This window comes from Emydura macquarii, unplaced genomic scaffold (assembly GCF_026122565.2).
Source record: "Emydura macquarii macquarii isolate MOO-44397 ecotype Brisbane River unplaced genomic scaffold, CSIRO-AGI_Emac_v2 contig_2676, whole genome shotgun sequence".
In the NCBI taxonomy this organism is placed as follows: domain Eukaryota; kingdom Metazoa; phylum Chordata; order Testudines; family Chelidae; genus Emydura; species Emydura macquarii.
The window spans coordinates 15316053-15336338 of NW_027132813.1; the positions used below are offsets into that span (position 1 = coordinate 15316053).

The 20286-nt window shown below is 39.9% G+C and overlaps 2 protein-coding genes across 10 annotated transcripts in view; one reads left to right on the forward strand and one right to left on the reverse strand.

The window, feature by feature from the left end:
* The window catches only part of SPATA17 (spermatogenesis associated 17), a 155558-nt gene extending 146708 nt beyond the window's left edge, over nucleotides 1-8850 (reverse strand). The window contains exons 1-3 of one of the 2 annotated variants that reach the window (XM_067565404.1): nucleotides 8759-8841; nucleotides 3701-3790; nucleotides 1772-1853 (exon numbers count right to left, since the gene is read on the reverse strand). In XM_067565404.1, coding sequence (XP_067421505.1) covers nucleotides 1772-1853; nucleotides 3701-3790; nucleotides 8759-8826 — 240 coding nt within the window. In that variant the 5' untranslated portion in view covers nucleotides 8827-8841. Of the gene's footprint in view, nucleotides 1-1771; nucleotides 1854-3700; nucleotides 3791-8758 lie in introns of both variants that reach the window. The other variant, XM_067565403.1, reaches the window with a different exon arrangement.
* A 318-nt stretch (nucleotides 8851-9168) lies between these two features.
* GPATCH2 (G-patch domain containing 2) overlaps nucleotides 9169-20286 on the forward strand; it is a 195307-nt gene continuing 184189 nt past the window's right edge. For all 8 annotated transcript variants that reach the window (XR_010922974.1, XR_010922975.1, XR_010922977.1 and 5 more), the window contains exons 1-2: nucleotides 9169-9321; nucleotides 19234-19950. Coding sequence is in view for 4 of the 8 variants with exons in the window: in XM_067564947.1 (XP_067421048.1) it covers nucleotides 9266-9321; nucleotides 19234-19950 (773 nt within the window). In the remaining 4 variants the exon portion in view is untranslated. The remainder of the gene's footprint in view (nucleotides 9322-19233; nucleotides 19951-20286) is intronic.

Here is a 20286-nt window from a genome sequence, read left to right on the forward strand (position 1 = left end):
GTGTTAATTTGAAAGAGACTCACTTTGTCACAAAACTAAATTGCCAGAACAATTCTTTGAAGAGAAACAATAGAAAGAGAAGCAGACCACTAACAGCTGAGGTCAGTCTATGTCACCACTCTCAACACACCTCTCACAAATAAAAAAATAAGTTACTGAACATAAGAATGCCATTGCTATTTTAACCACAAACTGATTATTATCTACCAAAAGATTGGCATTTGAATATGTGATTGTTCAAAGATATCTGCCTGTGTAGATCTGGTGATCTGAACAAAAAGTAAAGTTCACTCCAGTGCAGAGGGCCAACACATGTGTCTCCTGTATCCCACTTAAGCCCTCAAAATAAGGCTGTGGTCAGGTGCCAGAAACAGAGACTGATGTTTCCTGATTCTGAATCTTGAATGTCAAGATTAAACTGACATCTTTAGAATTTTACTGTATATGTATTTGAGCTAAGCCCAACCCTGTTTCTTGTTACTGTTTACAACATTCACAGGGGGTGACTATCTACCATTTAAGTCCCACTAAGCACACAGTAATTTTTCAGGAGAACCCAATTTAAGCATGTCATTGTTCACTCTGCACACACAGATTGGAGTGAGTTAGGAAGTACCTTAAAAATATGGCCCATAAAGATGACACATAGTTTATTAGGATATACCCATGGGTGGCAAGTATAATACGCCTGGCGCATCTGGCACTGACCCACCGCTGGATGCCTGGGCTGTAGTGGCCCCGCCTCTTCCCTCCTCCATTCCACCCCCCTCCCTGCCATTCATTGTGCGGGGCCTGTGGTGGTGGGGCTCAGAGTTCCTCCGGGTGGCTCGGGCTCAGGACTGCTCCGGGTACGGGCTAGCAGTGGGCTGTCGGATGAGCGCAGGCGGGGCCTCAGGCAGAAGCCTCCCTGAAGGGGGGGGGGGATGCAGAAGTAGCCCATGGATATACTCTAAGACTGGCCAAGCAGCAGGTCAACCCATTGGGATCAGGTCATCAGTACCTGAACTATTATTATTTAATACTCTACATTTTTTTCTTTCTGTGTATTTTATCTCTCTACTGAAAGACAACAATGTGGCTTCAGTAAAATTAGTCAAGAATAAATGAAGAACAAATTAAAAACTATTGGAATAAAAATATTAACATACATTGGTAAATTAGTGAAGCAAACTACTGATTAAAAACCTTACCATTGTGTATTAAGAGTAAATTATCTTTTTCTTAATTTTCTAAACTTCTTAAGAGAGGTTTAAGCTAGTGTGCTATCACACATTTCCATCTTCAAGTCCATCAAGGGAATTAGATTGGCTGTGATCTGCAGTGCGCCTCAAGGCAAAACCTCAAATATTTCAAGGTTCATTAAGTAAGAAATTTAAACCACTAAAACACAGAACAAGGATGTGTAGAGATATTGGCTTATTCTATTTTTTTCAGAATTAAGTGTACTGCCAGGAAAAGAGAACTTCCAACCAAAAGCTTGTTTCCTGCTATTAGCTCAACACAAGCAGACTTCTGCAAGTGCAGAGCTCGTTGCTGGATTGAAGCCTAAATCTCCAATCCTGCAAACACGATGTGCTCAACTATACTAATATGGATAGTCCCACTGAAATCAATGGAGCTACTCATGATAGCTAAGTTAAACATTTGCATAAATGTATGCAGGATAGGGACCTAAGCTCTCAACGTTTGGACTAGTATCGGGGCAAGTTAATGAACAGCTGTGCATTTGAGTAATAAAATGTGCCAAATAATTGTAAAACTCGTTTCTTACCTCCACCATTTTTCTGAAATGTTTTCTTCCTTGACAGCCTCTCCACCATTTCTGGATAATAATCATCATTTTGTTCAGGTACCTAAAACAAAATATTTTGATTAAAATGATTATATTGAAAGATCAATTTATTTATAAGTAACATTTGAAAGATTTTTCCAAGATATTAGGCAATGCTGTATTTTATCTATATTTATTCCAAAAAGTGGTTTACATCAGACTTAAATTTACTCTTATAAAAGTTATTCATTATTAAGCATTATAAAATAGACTTAAGAATGGGTTTTTGTGTGATTGATTAAACAATTCTTGGATAATACAGTTTATACTTCTGCATGGTTCAGAACTATTTTTGGTCAGATAGAAAAATGGTGAAAGCTGAAAAATTTCTAAAATTTTCAGTTTGGGGTTTTTTGGCAAAAAACAAAAAGAAATTGAAGAAAATTTGACAATAAGGAAATATTTTTTGCTTTTGTTGACATTTCTCCAAGGGAAAAAAAATTCCCAGACAGCTTAGGTGCTAGCATAACAACTTTGCATAACAACTGGGAACTTTGCTTTCTAATATATATACATTATGACACAGCCCCAAATCTTGCATATGACCGTACTACAACTTAAGTGGGGGGAGGATGTTGTCTGGCTTCCAGTGGGAGGGGGAATAGTGATTTATGAGCGGGGTGTGAGAGAGGGGCTCAGAAGTTGTTGCAAAAGGGGGAGTGGGTCAACGTGATGATGCTGACTCATCCCCAGGAACTGGAAGGGCTGGGAAATTGAAAAGGGGCAAGCATAGCGGACAAGACCCTTTTCCCTGGAACAGGCGAAGCAGTACTCACCCTCCTTGAGATGGCCAAATACCAAGTTTGGTCAAGACCTGCTGTGGGGATCACGCTTGTCACTCCTTTCTAGGGGAGCTGGGAAGGAATTTTTCCCTCACCACCAGATTGGCCTAGGTGGACTGGGTTTTTTTTCACTTTCCTCACAGCAAGTTCAGGGATGGCTTTGTTATATGAGTAGGGGTGAAGGGAGTTAGGTTATGATGTCACAACTCATTATGTAAGTGTGAGGCAGATGTCCAGTGCAGGTACTCCATAGGGAAGGGATACAGTGACCAGATAAATGGCTTGGTAAAGGACTCAAATGGAGGTGTTTGTTAAAGGAGCGGAACAGGAGGGGAGCGTAACTGGGGGCTTCTATAACTTGCATGGCAGGGAGCAACCTCCCTTCCTTATAGCCCACCTTAACCCTCGTTCAAGAGGAGTAGGTGTTAAGATCCCAGCAATGGTTTGGCTGGGAACTTTGATGGGAAAAGAGGGGACTGGAGGATGTCCTTGGGTAGATATTGAATGTGTCTCCTGTCCTTCTTTTGGTATAGCTGGACATGTGAGTAGTCCCATTGTTCCCAACTATTTAAGACTTTGCAGAATCAGAGCAACAGGTTTTAATTACATGATCACATGCGATTTCTCAAATAATAATAATACCTAGCAAGCCAGAGCTGGCAATAGAACCCTGGTCTTCTAAGTCACAGGTTAGTGCTTTATCCAGTATACCACGTCATGCAATTATTTTCACAACATCCACAAAACCTGAGGAAGACAAGCTTGTACAAAAGGCACTTTTGATGCCCAACGTACAATTTTTTTCAATTCAAACTGAGATATCACTGGAATACTGAAAGACTATTCTAAAAAAGGCTATTTCCATTCCATTTATCAACTTTTGGACCCTAGCCATTTTCACTATACAATTTTTTGCAATGATAATGTGTATATTTGTATGTTACTCAAAAACAGAATAATTGTTTTTGTTCACATTTTACAGAAACATTCACTTTCAAAGTGGGAGCAAGCCAAGAATAATATATGAGAGTTTAGGAAAATTATGAGTGACTGAAAATAGAGATTAAAATAGACAAAACCATAATACCTGATGTATGCTCGGACTCTGCATCCTCGAAACCAGCTCTGGATTTGTACAGCAGCTTTGTGCTCTGCTTTTCTGTATTCATCTACAGCTCTGAAAACATTTTTTCAAAATAATCTTGCTGGGATTAACATTCTCAGTAGTTTAATTTAAGATCAAAACAATAAATCAGAGAGATTTTTTCATCTATATTTTTTCTTAATGGGACAAATTGTATTCTTTTTAAATCTCTCCCCACCCCAGCTTTACATATTACTATTCTTAGGAATGACACAAAAGAAAATATCCAATGATGATTAGACAGTAGAGAGATAATTAAGGCCCCAATCCTGCAAAGAGAAGACTCTGCTCTATTTTAAGGATTTTAGTATAAACAATATAAAACAATCTAAATATAAATTCACAGGAAGGAAAAAATGAAGTTATTTTGCATTCTAATGTAGCATCTCTGTTAACATTCTTAGGCGGGGAACATAGTAACACAGGAAACCAGGACTCATGAGGGATGAACAAAGAAGGCTAAAACAGTTCTATGTAAAAAAATGTACAACATCTCCAGTTGATGGGTTCCAGAAGGATCCTAATTTTTTTGAAAAAGGAAACATTAAAAAAAATGTTTGGGTAAGTTACTGCAGTGTTAGAGGAGTTATAACTTGTGTGCTGACACATTAATTTTACATGCTTTTTAATACTGCCTGAGAAACATAGTTCCCAGGTACATGTGATATTGAACACCAATGCCAATATGTTATGAACTTCTAGACTTCTTATGCTGTAAGTGAAAAATGTACACTTTATTTTAATAGTGTATTAATTAGTGCTGAATTACAACAGAAATCCTATTGCATTTCATAAAATATGACATCAACATTAATATCAGATAAATTCACTATGATCAGTATTATTAGAATGAGTATTACATGAATTAAGGATGTAAAAGTAAGGGCCTGATCCAAAACCTACTGAAATCAACAGAAAGACCCATTGACTCCAATAAGGTTGCATCAGGCCCTAAATGTTCTACCAAAGCTGTAGTGAAGCAGCATAAAGTGAAAAAGTCGGGGAGCTCTCTGTCGTCTTAATTAAAAGTATCTACTGTAACTATTGAAATTCCAGTTCTGGCTGAAACATTTTCAAGGTAGGTGATTCCGGAAGAAGAGGCAGAATTAGACAACCTGGTGGGCAACTCATTTGTCAAATCATTTGTCATTTCATACATCACAGCTCTACCTTTTCAAATACGCAGCACATATTGCTTAACAGCTATTTCACAGGAAATGTTCAGTGAGATGAAGATGATATTATTATTGGTTCATCACCAATACATTTGCTAGGTGCTTTACATACAGGTATGAACACAAGCTGTCTGGTCTGGAGGGCTTACAGTGTGGAAGCCTGATTCATAAACCATTGAAGTCAATGGAAAGGTTCCCAGTGACTTCAGTGTGTTGTGGATCAGGCCCTAAACTCCTGATACTGCCACACTTGCAGATGTTGAGGAGTAGTTAAAAACCAAAGACATTTAAATGCTTGTCTTCCCCTCCTAGAGGTGTTAATAAAATCAATGACATAATATCTTTAACGAAAAAAATCCAAACAAAAATTATAGAACTAACAAGATATAATGAAACTCCATTGTTCAATCATACTCTTTTGCAATTCATATCTCTTGCTGTACTTGTATGTTATGTATTTAGGGCCCAATTCTGCCAATTCTAAATCGAACACTCTCTACAAACAATGGTATTTAAAAACATACCTTGTTAGTAGATATTGTTTTAATTAAAGATTTTATGTTGTTGAATTTGTTAACACTTCATTCAGGATAAGAGTAGAACTAATAGGCTTATTATAGTGTTTTTAAAAGGGATTTGAAGGAGGACAATTTGGAGGAAAGGAGAGAGGGGGCCACCTGGCAAAAAGCTCAGAGATAAAGGTGGGAAAAGTACATGAGGGGTGGAGTAAAGAAGGCAGAGGGAAAGAGACAAGAGTTCAGGTGTAGGAGGGACCAAACTGTACAAGACCTTGAAGGCCAGAACAAGGAGCTTGAATGTGATACAAAAGGCAAAGGATAGCCAATGAGCAGATTTGAAGAAAAGCTGGCTAGAGCAATGAGTAAGGTAGGTGATTTTACTGTCAGTAATTTGGACCGATTCTGAGAGAAGAATCCTGGAGACCTTTGAAGATGAAGTTACAGTATTCAAAGCAAGAGATTATCAGGGCCTGCACTTGAGTTTTCACAGTAGGAATGGAGAGGCATAGATGAGTTTTGGAGATGTTGTAGAGGGCAAAATTGTAGGATTCAGAGATAGCATCAATGTGTGCAGTGGAAAGAGAAAAGGAAAAAAGCATAAAAGTATGATGATATTGCAAACTTGAGAAACACAGAATCTAATGCAATTGCCAATGGTGATGAAGAAGGGAGGACAAGGGAGGTTTTTGGGGAAAGATAAGGAGTCAGTTTTCAATTTCTGGTGGAGGCAGGTCATCCGGGAAGAGATGTTGGTGAGCTGAAGATATGCGATAAGCACAGGCAGAGAAATCAAAGGATACGGGTAAATCTGAGAGTTGTTAATGGTAGAAGCTGTATGGTAAATAAGAAAGTCTATATGTAAAGAAGAGAAGAGGTCCAAATGCAAAGACCCTAACAGAGACTCTTCAGAAGCATTCAGTCAGATAGTGCCAGAAAGAGACACCAAGGGAGGGGATGTCTACTATGAGAGTGATAACCTGATAAAGGCAAAAGACAGATCAAGAACAATAAGAATGGGGAAGAAACCTTCCTACTCGGCCAGAAAAAGGTCATTAATAACATTGTTAAGGGCAGTTTCAATGCTGAGGGGACAGAAACCAGCTACAAGATCATTTATAGTTTCTGTTTAATTAATCTTTTGCACAACAAAGTATCAAATTATCAAATTAAACTATTTGAAATTATTCTTTAATCTTTACAGATGCATTACTATCGTATTTTTATTATTTACTATAACCTTTTTATTATTTTCATACTGTTTCTCTAGGCTACCCTCTGTACATTTAGTTGGGTTAGGAGGATCTCATTTTTTAAAGTTTGCAATGAGGTTTTGCTCTTCGAATGTGATCTGTTCTGTTGGTGAGTAATTTATTGTACCAGTTGGTAAGCTATGTTTATGTCTTCAAATCAGATGGATATGACTCTTTCAACTGTCTTCCACTCTTTCTTGTCTTTATTGTACTCAATGTGGTTTGATGGCTCTGTATGTCTCTTGAGAATGACTGTATCTTTTGTTCTATTTTCTTTGGTAATGTTTATCTTTTGGTACTGAAAAGCTCTTGCCAACATTAGAAAGATAACAATTGGAGATAGGATTTGGTATTCACTTTTCAAATTGCACACTCAGGTTGAATGTCAGGGGTTATCTTCACTCCATTCACAAATGCTTACTATGACTTATACTTCCTAGTAACTTTCAATAACAGGAAACCTTGGTAGACACAAAATAAATGTTATTTAATGTACTTTGATTACTTAAAGTGTTTTGCATATACAAATGCAAGGCATCTGGAAAACAGACTACATTCTGAATAACTTCACACAAAACTAATTTCAACACAATATTATTGCACTAGTCAATATAATTATATAGTTATTACTGACTCTTTTGAATCTGCAAAAATGATTTAATTGTGAAATTCTTAGAGAAAATAGGAGTGCATGAAGTCACACAAAAGTCTTGAAACAACAGGCCAAGGTAATTAGCATATCAATATATTAAGGAAACACTGCAAATTACACAAGTTTGATAGTCACCTATTAAAAATCTCAAAAATATGGACATAATTAATTTTGTGTCCATTTTATATTTTAAATATATGTGTCAAAAACAAATCGGGATAACTGTTTTTGCATTCTTTAATTGGCTATAGCTGTAAGAAGCATTTAAGTTGTCTCCTTAGATGTGTGAGCAAGTGTGCCCAGAGGTTACAGCTTGAACTGCAAGTCAGGACTTCTGGACTCTATTCCAGGCTTTGTCACTGACACATGGTCCTTTAGTAAGTAACCTCTCCATGACTCAGTTTATCAAGAATAGGGAGGAGGTATTTTCGCTGTATATAGCATTAGGGAGACCATGAGTGAAATACTGTGTCCAGTTCTGGTATCCACACTTCAAAAAGAGTATTGATAAATTGGAAAGGTTTCAGAAAAGAGCTACAAGAATTATTTGAGATTTGGAAAACATGCCTTATATTGAGAGATTTAAGCAGCTCACTCTGTTTAGTTTATGCAAGGGAACATTAAGAGGTAAGCTGATCACAGTGTACATGTACCTACACAGGAAAGAGAGTACAGAGAGTAGACAGCTTTTTAATATAGTAGAAAAAGGCATAATAAAATCCAGTGGTTGGAATCTGAAGCTAGTCCAATTCAGGCTAGAAATAAAGCACACTTTTTTAACAGTGATGGTTATTAACCACTGCACCAATTTACCTAGGGACATAATGGATTCGATGGCACAAGAGAATATCTGTCTTTCTAAAAAATAGCTATAGCTCAAACAGAAGTTATGGGCTTGATGCAGAAATTACTGGGTGAGGTTTTATATCCCATGTTATATTGGACGTCAGAATAGGTTGTCATAGCGGCCATTTCTGGACTTTAAAATCTATGAAATCCTTTGACAAAATAGATATATTATTATTTAAGCACCAACATTTTGCGGTAACATGCTTGACATGACACGGCAACATTTTCCCATGGCATGATAACTGTAAGTTCTTTGGGACACAGACCACCTTTACTCTGTACCTGGGTCATGCTCCCGGCCACCTCCAGTTAGCATTGTCAGAGCGCGAGTGATTAATGCTAACTGGACAGGGCCACGTCCCAATAACGGTGCAACACGGCGACGATGTGCTGACCTCGAGCCGTGCCCCAGTGACCTCTGGGGTGACATCGCAAGGCGCCACCAACCTCTGGAGAACCTGGGGTGGTCTGGCCCTTGCCAGTGCTCCGGCCCAGAGCGGGGGCGGGGGTGCTGTCAGGCTAATACAGGCTCATGGGGGCGGGGCCCGTTCCGTTACCTGTTCCTATGGAAATATTCCTCCCTCAGGCCTGGCAGCCTCCCCTGCAGCCTGGCCAAAGTAGCCATGTTCCTCCTGCTGCCCTGGTGGCGTTGGTGTACAGGACGTCACCATGGCAACCAGACCGTACCACCTGGCTCAAGGAGGGGGAGGCAATTCCTCCCTACCGGCCCCGCCTTGGTCAGAATGATCGGGGAGCTACGACAGGCGGGAGAGGGGAGCGAGACACCCCTCCCCCCACCCCCAGCTATGGGCCGTACCACCCGGACTCCCAGCCCCTCCCGCAGCGGACCGGCCGGCGGAAGGCAGAGCGGGGGATGGTCGGGCCCTATTTCCTGTCCGTGCAGCCGCCGCTTCCGGGGCTCCCATCATGGGGGAGTGAGGCGCGGGCAGAGACAGGAGCGGTCCCGACACCCCTTCTCGCCCGCCCGCCTTCAGCTGCCTCCCCGAGTCTCTGCGAAGCGGCGTCAGCCTCCCCGGGGAGCGGCCGGGGGAGGCGCCGGGTTCATGTTCCGGGTCGCTGAGCCCAACCCGACCCGAGCTCAGGCGGCGAGAAAGAGCTGGTGAGGCCGGGCTGGAAGGCGGCGGCGGCGGGGGAGGCCGGCCCGGGGAGCGGCTCCGTGGTTTGGAAGCTGAAGCTTTCCCGAGGCGGTGGGGGGGGGCGCAGGGCGCTGAGCTCGAGCTGCTTGGGGCGCGGCATCGGTGTGTAGCGGTGAGAGGGGGGGCGGGGAGGCCGCGGGGAGGCTCCCCCCCAGTTCTGGTTGTTCCCTCTAGACACCGCTACCCCCTTCCTGCCACGAGTGACTTCTCCCGTCCTCGGGACTCCTACACACACGTCTCCAAAGCAGTTGGTGCCAGGGGGCAGGTATTTTATTTAAATACTTTGCCGTGGAGCCTCTCTTTTTTTCTTTCTCCCCCTTTACCAGACGTCTCTCTCCTCCTTTCTATGCCCCCCAACCCCGCCCTTCGCACATCGGGTAGTGTGGATGCTGGTTTCAACCCAGTTGTTGATATCCTCCTCCTAAAAAGGATTGGAGGGAAGAACTATTGGCAAATTTGTCATATGGGATCTTTCACCTCTCAGTCAATTGCTATTTTATTGGTGAACAGTGGACTGTGTGCAAAAGGATTTTGCTGCTCCCAGACAGAAGAGAAGAGCTTTATAAAAACCTGTTGCCTCAAACTTGTTGTCTATGTTGTGTTAGAACCCGAAGACCCTAGTCCCTTTGTGGAGCTGCTTTGCAGGAACACATGGTCTGTGCTCTGAAGACCTTAAGTTTTATATAAAACAAGATTCAACAAGTGGGCATTGCAAACACTAGGCAGAAAGGAAAAGGGTTCCCACAGAATAGTTCTGACTTAATAGTTCCAAATAATTTATTTGTATTATAGGAGTAGAGTGAGGGGAATTTGATGGAGGAACTAGAAAAGGAAAGAGAAAGAAAGAAAGAGGAGAGAGAGAGAGAGTGGTACATGAATGAGTGGGGAAAGTGGGAGAGAAGGCTAGAGGTCCGTGGAGGGTTGAAAGTGTTCCATTGGTAGTGGAAGAACCAGAGAGGGGTAGAAAGAAGATGGGACGAACAGCCAGTTGGAAGACAAAATGAATAATTGTTGTTGTAACTGTTGTTACAGGACATTAGAGAGATGAGGTGGGTGGAGTAATATCTTTTTATTGGACCATTGGCGAAAGTGACAGAAGTTGATCCAATAAAAAGATATTACCCCACCCACCTGAGCTCTCTAAAATGAATTATGTCCACAGATCAAGAGAGTGCATTCTCAGTTTGAAATCACTAATGTTATGAGAGAGTGGCTGAAGACTCAACCAGAACTGGAGCATTATAAAAGTTTATACTGGGTTGTTAATGAAAACTTCATGTACTGGCCATAGTTTTCTGCATTAAAATGTTAAAAACATCCTGACTAAAAACATTCTGCAACCATCATGTAAATCTTTCAGCACAGTGAGTTAAGAGAAAGCTTGTTGTGTGGGAAACTAAGTGACCACTATACCAAACATTCATTAAGAAGTGTTGAGATCCTTGTATTGTTAAACTTTATGCACCCAGTGCAAAGCTTTCTTTGCTTACACATTTTTCACTTTTTTTTGTATCATTCAGAAAGTAAGTTAGTTTCAAAACAACCAAAGAAAACCTTTAATGTGCATTAAGTTATTATAAAGACATTAGAAAGCACAAGGATGAGAGAGTCTCATGGTTTTGATTAGGCCTGCTAGTGTAGACCAGGATTGTAGGATGGTGTTTGAATGTCTTGTGGCTCCTTTCCAGTCTCCTTTTAGAATTTGAATAATAATGCTGATGCACGCACGCTTTTGAGCCAAAGAATGAAATATTTCTAATTAAGTTTTGTTATCTACCTGTTGGAAATAGCTTCACAAAAGTTCTGTTGAAATTATATTTGCCATTGACAGGAATCATGAAATTATTTTCATGTCTATTCTGAAAGAGTTGGCACTCTGAGACCACACAGTAATATTTCACGTTGATGACTAATAAATTGTATATCCTCTATTTCATTTTCGAGTGTTAACATACTATATTTTTTTAGATGCAGGATATAATTGTTACTAAAACTACTGAATGATCAAGCCATGATGCTAACCTTGATTCTAAACTCAGGGTTTTTTGGAAGTAGGATTATACACATGTGGAACTGCAGTTTCGGATTCCAAATCTTAAATTAGTACTGCAGCTCTTCCTCCCCAGTTGTTTATCACCTTGAGTTATCCTCAGCAGTCTATTATGCTCAGCAGCAACTCCCCCAACCCCCGTTTCTTTTTCCTTCTAGAAGATGGAGGTAGTTTCTTGGCCTTTGGCACTAAAAACTTTAAAATAAATCACGCTTTCCTAAGTGTAATGCAAACAATGGAGAGAAATAAATTATAATTGCTTGATACTGCAGCCAGGTCTACACTGGAAATGGTTTGCTGGTATAATATGCCAACCAAGCCCTCCTAGTGTAGATGCAGTTTATACTGGAACAAAAGCTTTTTTTCCAGTACAGTTTACTAGTTCAGTGAGTGAAATAAGCTATCCTGGCAAAAGTACTTTCATGGCAATATACATGTATCCACACTAGTGCTTTTGTCAGTATAGAAAAAATCACCTCTGACAATACTGTTCTGGGAAAAGTTTCTAGTGTAAACCTGGCCTGTAATTCCTCCTTCATTATGGTTTATCATCTTGCAATAGTGTAAAATACTGTAGTGATGGTAGCTTTAAGAAAAGTAGTGTCTTCACCAACTGAAAATATTCCTTACAGAATGTTACATGTTTTTGCGCTATTATAATCACACCGGTGCTGGCTATGTTGCCCCAATGATATCACCCAGAACAGTTTGGTACAGAGAGAAGAATCCAAAATCTAGTTATCTTTTTTTAAATATAGTTCGCCAGCTTTGGAAGTCTGCTAAATATTGACTACTCAAAACTATTTGCCTCTCACTCCCCTGTATACAGGTTATCCAGGAAGTCCTTTAATGGAATCTAATTTAGTAAAATTTATAATTTTAAGGAACCTAAGAAAAATAATTTCTCATGGTATAGTACTTGAGTTCAGCAAAAGCCATAGCTTTAAGCTTCTTGAAACATTTGAGCTCTAAAAAAGATAGTTATAAGAAAAATTCTATGAGAAGATAATTCTGATCTGTCACACCTCTTTAGTCTGTTTCAAAGATGTGTTTTGCTCAGTTTGAATGGCAGGAGTCTGTCTTAACTGAGTATTTCTCATGTATCTTATCAGTACATATCACCATTTAGGGAAAGCTTGTGTTTTGGACACTCTTTGGCTCTTTGATTACTCTGATAATGACTTTGATATCCAGCACATTAACATTGTCTAATGGTTCAAGTAGTTTTCTGCCTGGACAGCTAATGAGGTCTTTGTAGCAAGTTTTTGTTGCTCTATTTTCCTTTTCTCTTTAAAAAGAGCAATGGTAGATCTAATTTTCTTGAACAAGTGGTGTCAAACGTATTTAATGTAGTAAGCCCTGATGTTTTTTATAAGTATAATGGTAGTTTTAATAGTGAATATTAGTATTGGAGCAAAAGTATTTTGAAGTTGGAGTGGTGTACATATATTGTGACTGCAAAAAATCTTGTAATCTTGAAAGACTACAGTTTGTTTCTGGTAGTGCATAGAGAGAGAATTTACTAAACTCCATTAAAATTGTTTTAGGTAAATGTGAAGGTCACTGTCATTCATGGAGCAATATCATCTGTAAGAGAAGATATGTCTTTGTCACTGGCTGAGGGCAGTTGCTATAACTGTTTTTACAGCCTTATGTTAGGCACAATGAACTATAGGTTATATAGCTAAAATATTTTGGGGAATGTCCAGCTTGTGTTATACTGTATTTTCCATATTCTGAACATTCCTGAACTTTATCTTTTCTGACAGAATGCTGTCTGTATTTGCTGTTGACAGTTTTTTTTACAGTGTCTGTGAAAATAAAGGAGTTAATTTTTCAACCTGCTCCAGATACACCCATTTCTAAATATTTCTTTTTGGGCCAGCTTTCAGATAATACTTTAGTAAAAAGAAATCATTCCCACTTGCAAAGTGTAAGATTGACTGTCAGGTGTGCACAATATAAAAAGCCAAAACTTTGGCATATTCTGATAAATATTAATTTACTGGTGAAAGACTGCCAAATTTTGAAAGTGGATTTTCACTATAAATAAATAGAAGCAGTTATTCTCAACTTTCTAGTTTCTGCTCCCCTTCCTTAATTCATACAAAAGAGAAGTGAGAGAACTGTTAAAATAAATCAAACGTTTATTCTTGGGTTTTCAAGAGTGGCAAAATCTTCACGTGAAGTCTGTGTACACTACAGTAAAAACCATTCTGGGGAATTCACTTAGAACATGATTTGTATTCTAAACATGTAGCATGGACTTTGATTTGACAAGACCAAGTAATCATATAACCATGTTAAGTAAACATGCTGAAATGTTTATAATATGCGTTGATTTGGTCTACACATGCCAAACCAAACGTATTTGGTGTTGTAAGATGGGTAGGTTACAGCCATTTTGTAACTGTTGTGTAGACAAGGCCACTGAAGTTGGGTGGATTTCCTTCTGTTCAGTCAGAGGTGCATTAAGATCAATGAAAAGATCAATATACAGGGGAAAGAGTACTTTACAGTTAATTGCAGGAGCACAAAAGACTCCTAAAACTTGCTTTACAATGAGAATTGAGAGCATTACTGACCTATGCTTTTTGAAAATATCTCTTCCGAAGCATGTTTACTTCAGATGAGTTTTCTGCTTCGACCGGACATGTGAGAAATCATACTTCTATCAATAGGTAGTGAGAAATATGACATATGGTAACTTAAAGTATGTAACAGATGGGGTTACCTCCTATTTGATACTTCAGGCAATGGTATTAGAAATCTAATTAGCATTCAGTAGGACTGTGAGGACTTGTCTACCCAAGGAAATTGACCAGCAAAACTATAGTGATATAATGGCACAGCTATAGAGGTATAATTATAACTCCCCATGTGGAAACTATTCTGAAATAAACTGATGTGGCCACATGGGGAGTTATACCAGCATAACTATAGTGATAAAGCAAAATCATATTTGTTCTCTCAGTCAGGCCATGTCTGTACATACAGTGCTGCAGCTGTACCAATACAGCTGTGCCGCTGCAGCATGTCTGGTGAAGATGCTCTGTGCCGCTGTGGGAGAGCTCTCCCATCAGCATAATAAAATCACCTCCATGAGTGGCAGAAGCTATGTTGGTGGGAGAAGCTCTTTCACTGACAAAAGCGTTAGTGTACACAGCACTATGTCAGCAGAACTTATGTCACTCCCCTAAGCGACAAGTTATACTGACATAGCCTGTAGTATAGACATAGCCTCAGTTTCCCATGTAGACCAACCATAAGTAAGAAGGCAAAATTGCTCAGAAGTGTGGTGGAACACAGTGAGATACTAACACTTTGGTCTAGGGAATAAAAGCTGTGTAAATAGACTGTATTCTAATCAAATATAACTCAACAAGGAACAAAGATCTCACTGAAGTGCTTTGTTCTTGATAAGCAGTCTTTTGCCAACCTAGGTATTTTGAATTTCATCAAATGTTGAGTACAGTGAGTATTATGCCAGTGATAAACTTTTTTCTGTAAGTGCTGAACTTCATATATAACTGCCTATATGCTGATTAGAAATAAAAAATAAAGCAGTGTTGTACCCTGAGGCTCCCATTGTGTTAAGTTTAAACAATTTGAAAGCCCCCTTAATACCTGGTGAAGACACAACTTAACACCTCTTCTGTTTTATGAGCATGTAAAGATGTTGTGTCTTCACGGGTATTCAGGGGCTTTCCTGTTATGTTAAGCTAACTTGACTGAAAACTTAAAAACAACTCACCCCATATCCAGAAAAAACAACCCCTATTCCCCCATGTAGATAAGGCCAAATGTGCTGATATGCTAAGGCCTTCTCTACTATGCATGGTTGGTTTTTGTTTGTTTGATTTTTGGTGTTTTTTTTTTTTTAAGTCACTCATATTCCCATGTTGATGCAAACCGTGACTTGCACAGCTTTGAAACCTGTGTTAGCTGCTGTGGTGCAAGTCATAGTTTGCATTGCTGCAGCCATAGTGTTAGCTAAAATTTGTAGTGTAGACAAGTTATAAGAGAGGGAGAGAAGGAGAAGATGACAGAAATAGAGAAACTTCTCAAATATAAAAATGTAAGTATTGGCTTATTCCAAGGTTTTTCCTATGCAACTAGGCTGTCGCTCAGTCTATAGATTTGATTGGCTACCACTTAGTTTATTCTATCTGAATTTTCTGATAAACAATGCTTTATTTGGACTGCTACTTCTTTTGCTGATATCTATTGTAGTTATTTCTCAAAGGCAAGGAAAATTATCTTCTGATTTCTCCTGAGAGCAAGAAGGAATAAGGAGAAGCAAAAGCTATTGGTACCTGATTTGTGTTTCTTGCTCAAAAGTGAGTGCCAGAAAGGTGCACATTCCTGGAAGGTGCTGCCAAGGTGTTTGGTGTGGTTAGTAAGAGGCACAGGTTATGTCATGGAGTGACAGGAATAAGAATTTAAAGGTTATAGCACGTGTAAGAAAAAAAGAGTTGAAAAGTAAACATATATACATGATGCCAAACTGTAGGTATTAAAACTGAGATAGTAGAACTGCACTACTCTGTCTTTTTGATTGTGGAGATATGTCTTACAGCTGACACAAACTATTTTCTTAAATAACTTCTGAAACTACTAAAAAATAGCAGCACAATTTGAGACTTCTCTTTGTAGGTAAAATATTTCATGGCAAATTTAAATTTCTTCTTAACTAAATTAGAATATATCTACTGCTTTTTGTCCATAGAACTCAAGACATTTCAGAAGATGGTGGTATTCCCATTTTATATGGGGAAACTGAGGCCCAATGAGTTAAGTGAGTTGTCCAGGATTATACAGTAAGTCACAGGCAGAGCAGAAAAGAGAACTCAGGTTTCCTGCTTCACGTTGGTGTGTACCCACTGGACCATCTTGCTTAGCATCTTTGGGCCTGGGGTCAGTGATGGGTGAGTGAGTGGGGGAAACTTGTGTGCTGTATGACTAAACGCTGTCCTTATTTGCAACCCCACTGATGTTGGTAGAAAATAGCTTACTCTGGTCTCCTTTCGTCATGTTCTAAAACTATATGAAGAGCTTTCTTTTGGACATCCACCTGCACAATTTACTGACCAACATTGTTCCATTATATGTCAACATGCATAACACAGTTGTGAGCACTAGAAGGACACTAATTACTTTGGTGTTTGAGTGTGATCAATTTGTTTTGATTCTTTCACCTGGATGTTCAGCAGTAAATTTTATTGTTTTTGTTTTTAATTGAGTACACACCCACATTCACCAACAAGCATACTTCAATAGGCTCACCCATGCACGTATGTCTACACTGCAGTTAGACATCTGTAGCTGGCCTGTGTCAGCTGATTCAGGCTCCCAGGGATCAGGCTGTGGGGCTGTTTCATTGCAGAGTAGACTTCTGGGGTTGGGCTGCAGCCCGGGTTTTAGGACCCTGCAAGGTGGGAGGGTTCCAGAGCTCAGGCTGCAGCCTAAGCCCAGAAGTCTACACTGCAATGAAACAGCCCTGTCGCTGGAGCCCAGCGAGTCCATGGGCCAGCCACAGGTTTTTAATTGCACTGTACACTTACCTTATGCCAAATGTTAGTGAAGTGATATGTGCTGTAGTGTAGAGTAAAATTCTTTCCTCTTAAATGCATGAAGCATCTTAGTCAGATATTCTGTTTTCCTGTACAGGTGTGTGATTTCCCACTGAAGTGAGTGTATAGATTAGAAACGACAACTTTGCCTTTAATCTTCTAAAATTTCATTTATGGGGAAAGGTCCCTCAACTTAATGGCACTCTAGTGAATCAATAGTTTTAAAGATCAAATAGATATCAATCATTTGGGAAGACAAAATTAGTTACTACTTAAAAATAAACCTTACAGAATCAAAGAATTAATGTTTTTAATTCACCTGGGCATTTAGATGTCACAGGATAATTCTCTTGATGTTAACATTTTATCCTAATGACCATTTTAAAATTGTACTTTATAATATACTATAAAGGAGAAACAATTGTATATTCAATTTCCTACTCTACAAATAATTTAAAATATGTTCACTTGCTTCTGGTTGTATATTGACAAGTTTGGCCAATCTTCACAGCTGACAGATTAAATCCTTGAAAACTATGATGTTACAATGAAATATATGTATATGTAAATAATATTAGGAGGACTGCCACAACTGAAGAGGTGGCTGCTACTGTTAAGATGGAAGTTAGGAGAGAGAGAGATATTACAAAGGGAAAGCCTTCTCATAAGTGTATTGTAGTATTGGCTGATTTAGAAGACCTCTTTCTGTGGAAATACAACGGCTTTAAAAGTTCTGTTTTTAAGACTGTCTTTGAGACTATAATGATATTAGCATATGAAAAATAAGTGTAGTAGAAAGTGAGAGCCTGACACGTGAGGCCCAGGATAACAGGCCAGGAATGAGGCCGGAGCTAAAGTAACAGTCAAGCCCTGGTGTTATAAAGCAAAATTAGCAAAAGTTAGGCTGCGAAGCTAAGTGCAAGTTCACAGTAACTGACAAGAACAGAGCTGGTATTGCAAAAACACACATTCCTAAAGAAGTGCTAGGCACAGAATACTCAGCAAGCACATTCCAGAAAGCTGGTACCAGAAAATCCCAATGCAGTGAATATTACAAGCTCACTTCTCAGAGATAATGAGGACACGCTGATATCTCTTTAAGGCCAAGATTGGCAAAGTGAGGGAGAGATAAAATGATAGAGATGTTTTGTTCGGACCATCCAGTGCAAGGTAAACGATGGTGTCTTACCACGTCAGAGGGTGGCAACTACACATGTAAGAAAGGCAATACACAATTTATTTGTATCAATGTATAAAAGAGTCTCAGAGGAAGCGTCTTTGTCTGGCCAAATGAGGAACAGAAAGCCCTGCCATTCTGCTGAGCTGGTCCAATATCAGGGGCATGCGTGTATTAAGTGTACTTGTAGCACATATAGGGCGCTTTTTACTGTGCTTTGTCAGCAATAAACCTGGCTTGGTGCTTCATTACTGAAACGGATCTCTGGTCTCACTGGGTAATCCAATCATGGTTTGCTGAATTAGCTATCTGGACAGAACTGGGACAGCGTACACACTCAGCCAACACATGACAACACTATAAGAATAAGATTGTCATGGAGGTTATGGAATCCATGACTTCCTGCGACCTCTGACATTTTATGCTTCAGCTGGATGTGGGGCAAGAACTGTCAGACGGTGGCTCCCTGCCTCAGAGGGAAGGGGAGATTCAGAGCTCCGAGTTGCAGCCAGCAGCGAGGACTCCTGGGGGGTCCCCGGAGCTCCCTGCTGCTGTGGTAGTTGTGGAGAGAGGGGCTCCTGGAGCTCCAATCCACCACTGCAGAGGGTCCCCGGAGCTCAGAGCTGCAATGGGGGAGGACCCAGAGCTCATAGCTGCCATGGTGGCCCAGGCTCCCAGCTGCGGTTGGTGGCCCCTGCAGCTCCGAGCCACTGTGGCTGGTGGGGGTCCCCGGAGCTCCCCACCACCACAGGTCCCACAGGGTAGTGTGGGGGTCCACAAACCCAGAGCTCCCAGTCCTGGCCCCCTGCTTCTGCAGTTAGCAGGGGGGACCCTGCCCCGCTGCTCTTATCCCACCCTCAGCCCCCGTCAGCCCTATTTTGTCATAGATAGATAGTTATTTGTAGTAAATATCAGGGAGACTTTTTACTGTTTCTGTGAATTTTTGTTAATTGCCCGTGACCTCTCCCTGACATTTACTAAAAATAACTGTGACAAAATCTTAACCTTAATGAAACATACTGCTGAAGTTGATGCATGTTGTAATCAGTTTTGTTTTTGTTCTCTGCATATGTAGGCATTTCAGTAGGACTATGGAGGAGCTAGTTCATGATTTGGTCTCAGCACTGGAAGAAAGCTCAGAGCAAGCCAGAGGAGGTTTTGCTGATACTGGAGATCACTCTCGCAGCGTGTCTTGTCTTCTAAAACGCCAGGCAAGAAAAAGGAGAGGACGAAAAAGACGTTCATTTACCACCCATCATCCTTGGGAGACTAGTCACTGTTTAAGTGAAGGTTCTGATTCCAGTCTAGAAGAACCAAGCAAGGACTATAGAGAGAATCATACTACTAATAAGAAAGACCACAGTGACTCTGATGACCAGTTGTTGGTTGCTAAACGCAGGCCTTCTTCAAATTTAAATAACATTAGAGGCAAAAGACCTCTGTGGCATGAGTCTGATTTGGCTGCTGACAATTTAGGAAACAGGACCCTGCGTAGGAGAAGAAAGGTGAAACGTATGGCAATAGATCCACCATCAGAAGTCACAAATACACTAACATTGACCCAACAACAGGATAACACCAGAGATCAAGAAATGGATAATGACAATAGATCTTACCAACATCAAGAATTTGCCAAGAGCAAAGTGAAAAAAAGAAAAATAGCTGTAACTAGGCAAGGACCAGAAATCTTGGATGAAGGAGTGGTTATAGAAAGTGAAGAAGTAAACCAAGCAAATAAGGACAAAATGGAGTATGAGGAGCAAAAGGGTTCAGATGAAAACATGAGTGACAGGTGATTTGTTTTTCTTCCTTTTTCTATCAACTGAAAAAAAGTTATATGCTACTGTAGTTGTGTAGGTATTGACAAGTTTTGTTTTATTCAAAAATTAAAATTCAGTCAATACAAGTATGTCTTAAGTAGTGCTGTCAACGATTTAAGCAAATAATTGCAATTAATTACGAGATTAAAAAAAATTAGTCATAATTAATTGGAGTTTTAATTGCACTGTTAAACAATATTAGAATACAAATTTCAATTCCACATGGAAGCATGTCCTCTGTCATGGTGGTCGAAGCATGAAGGGGCATAGGAATGTTTAGCATATCTGGCACATAAATACCTTGCAAT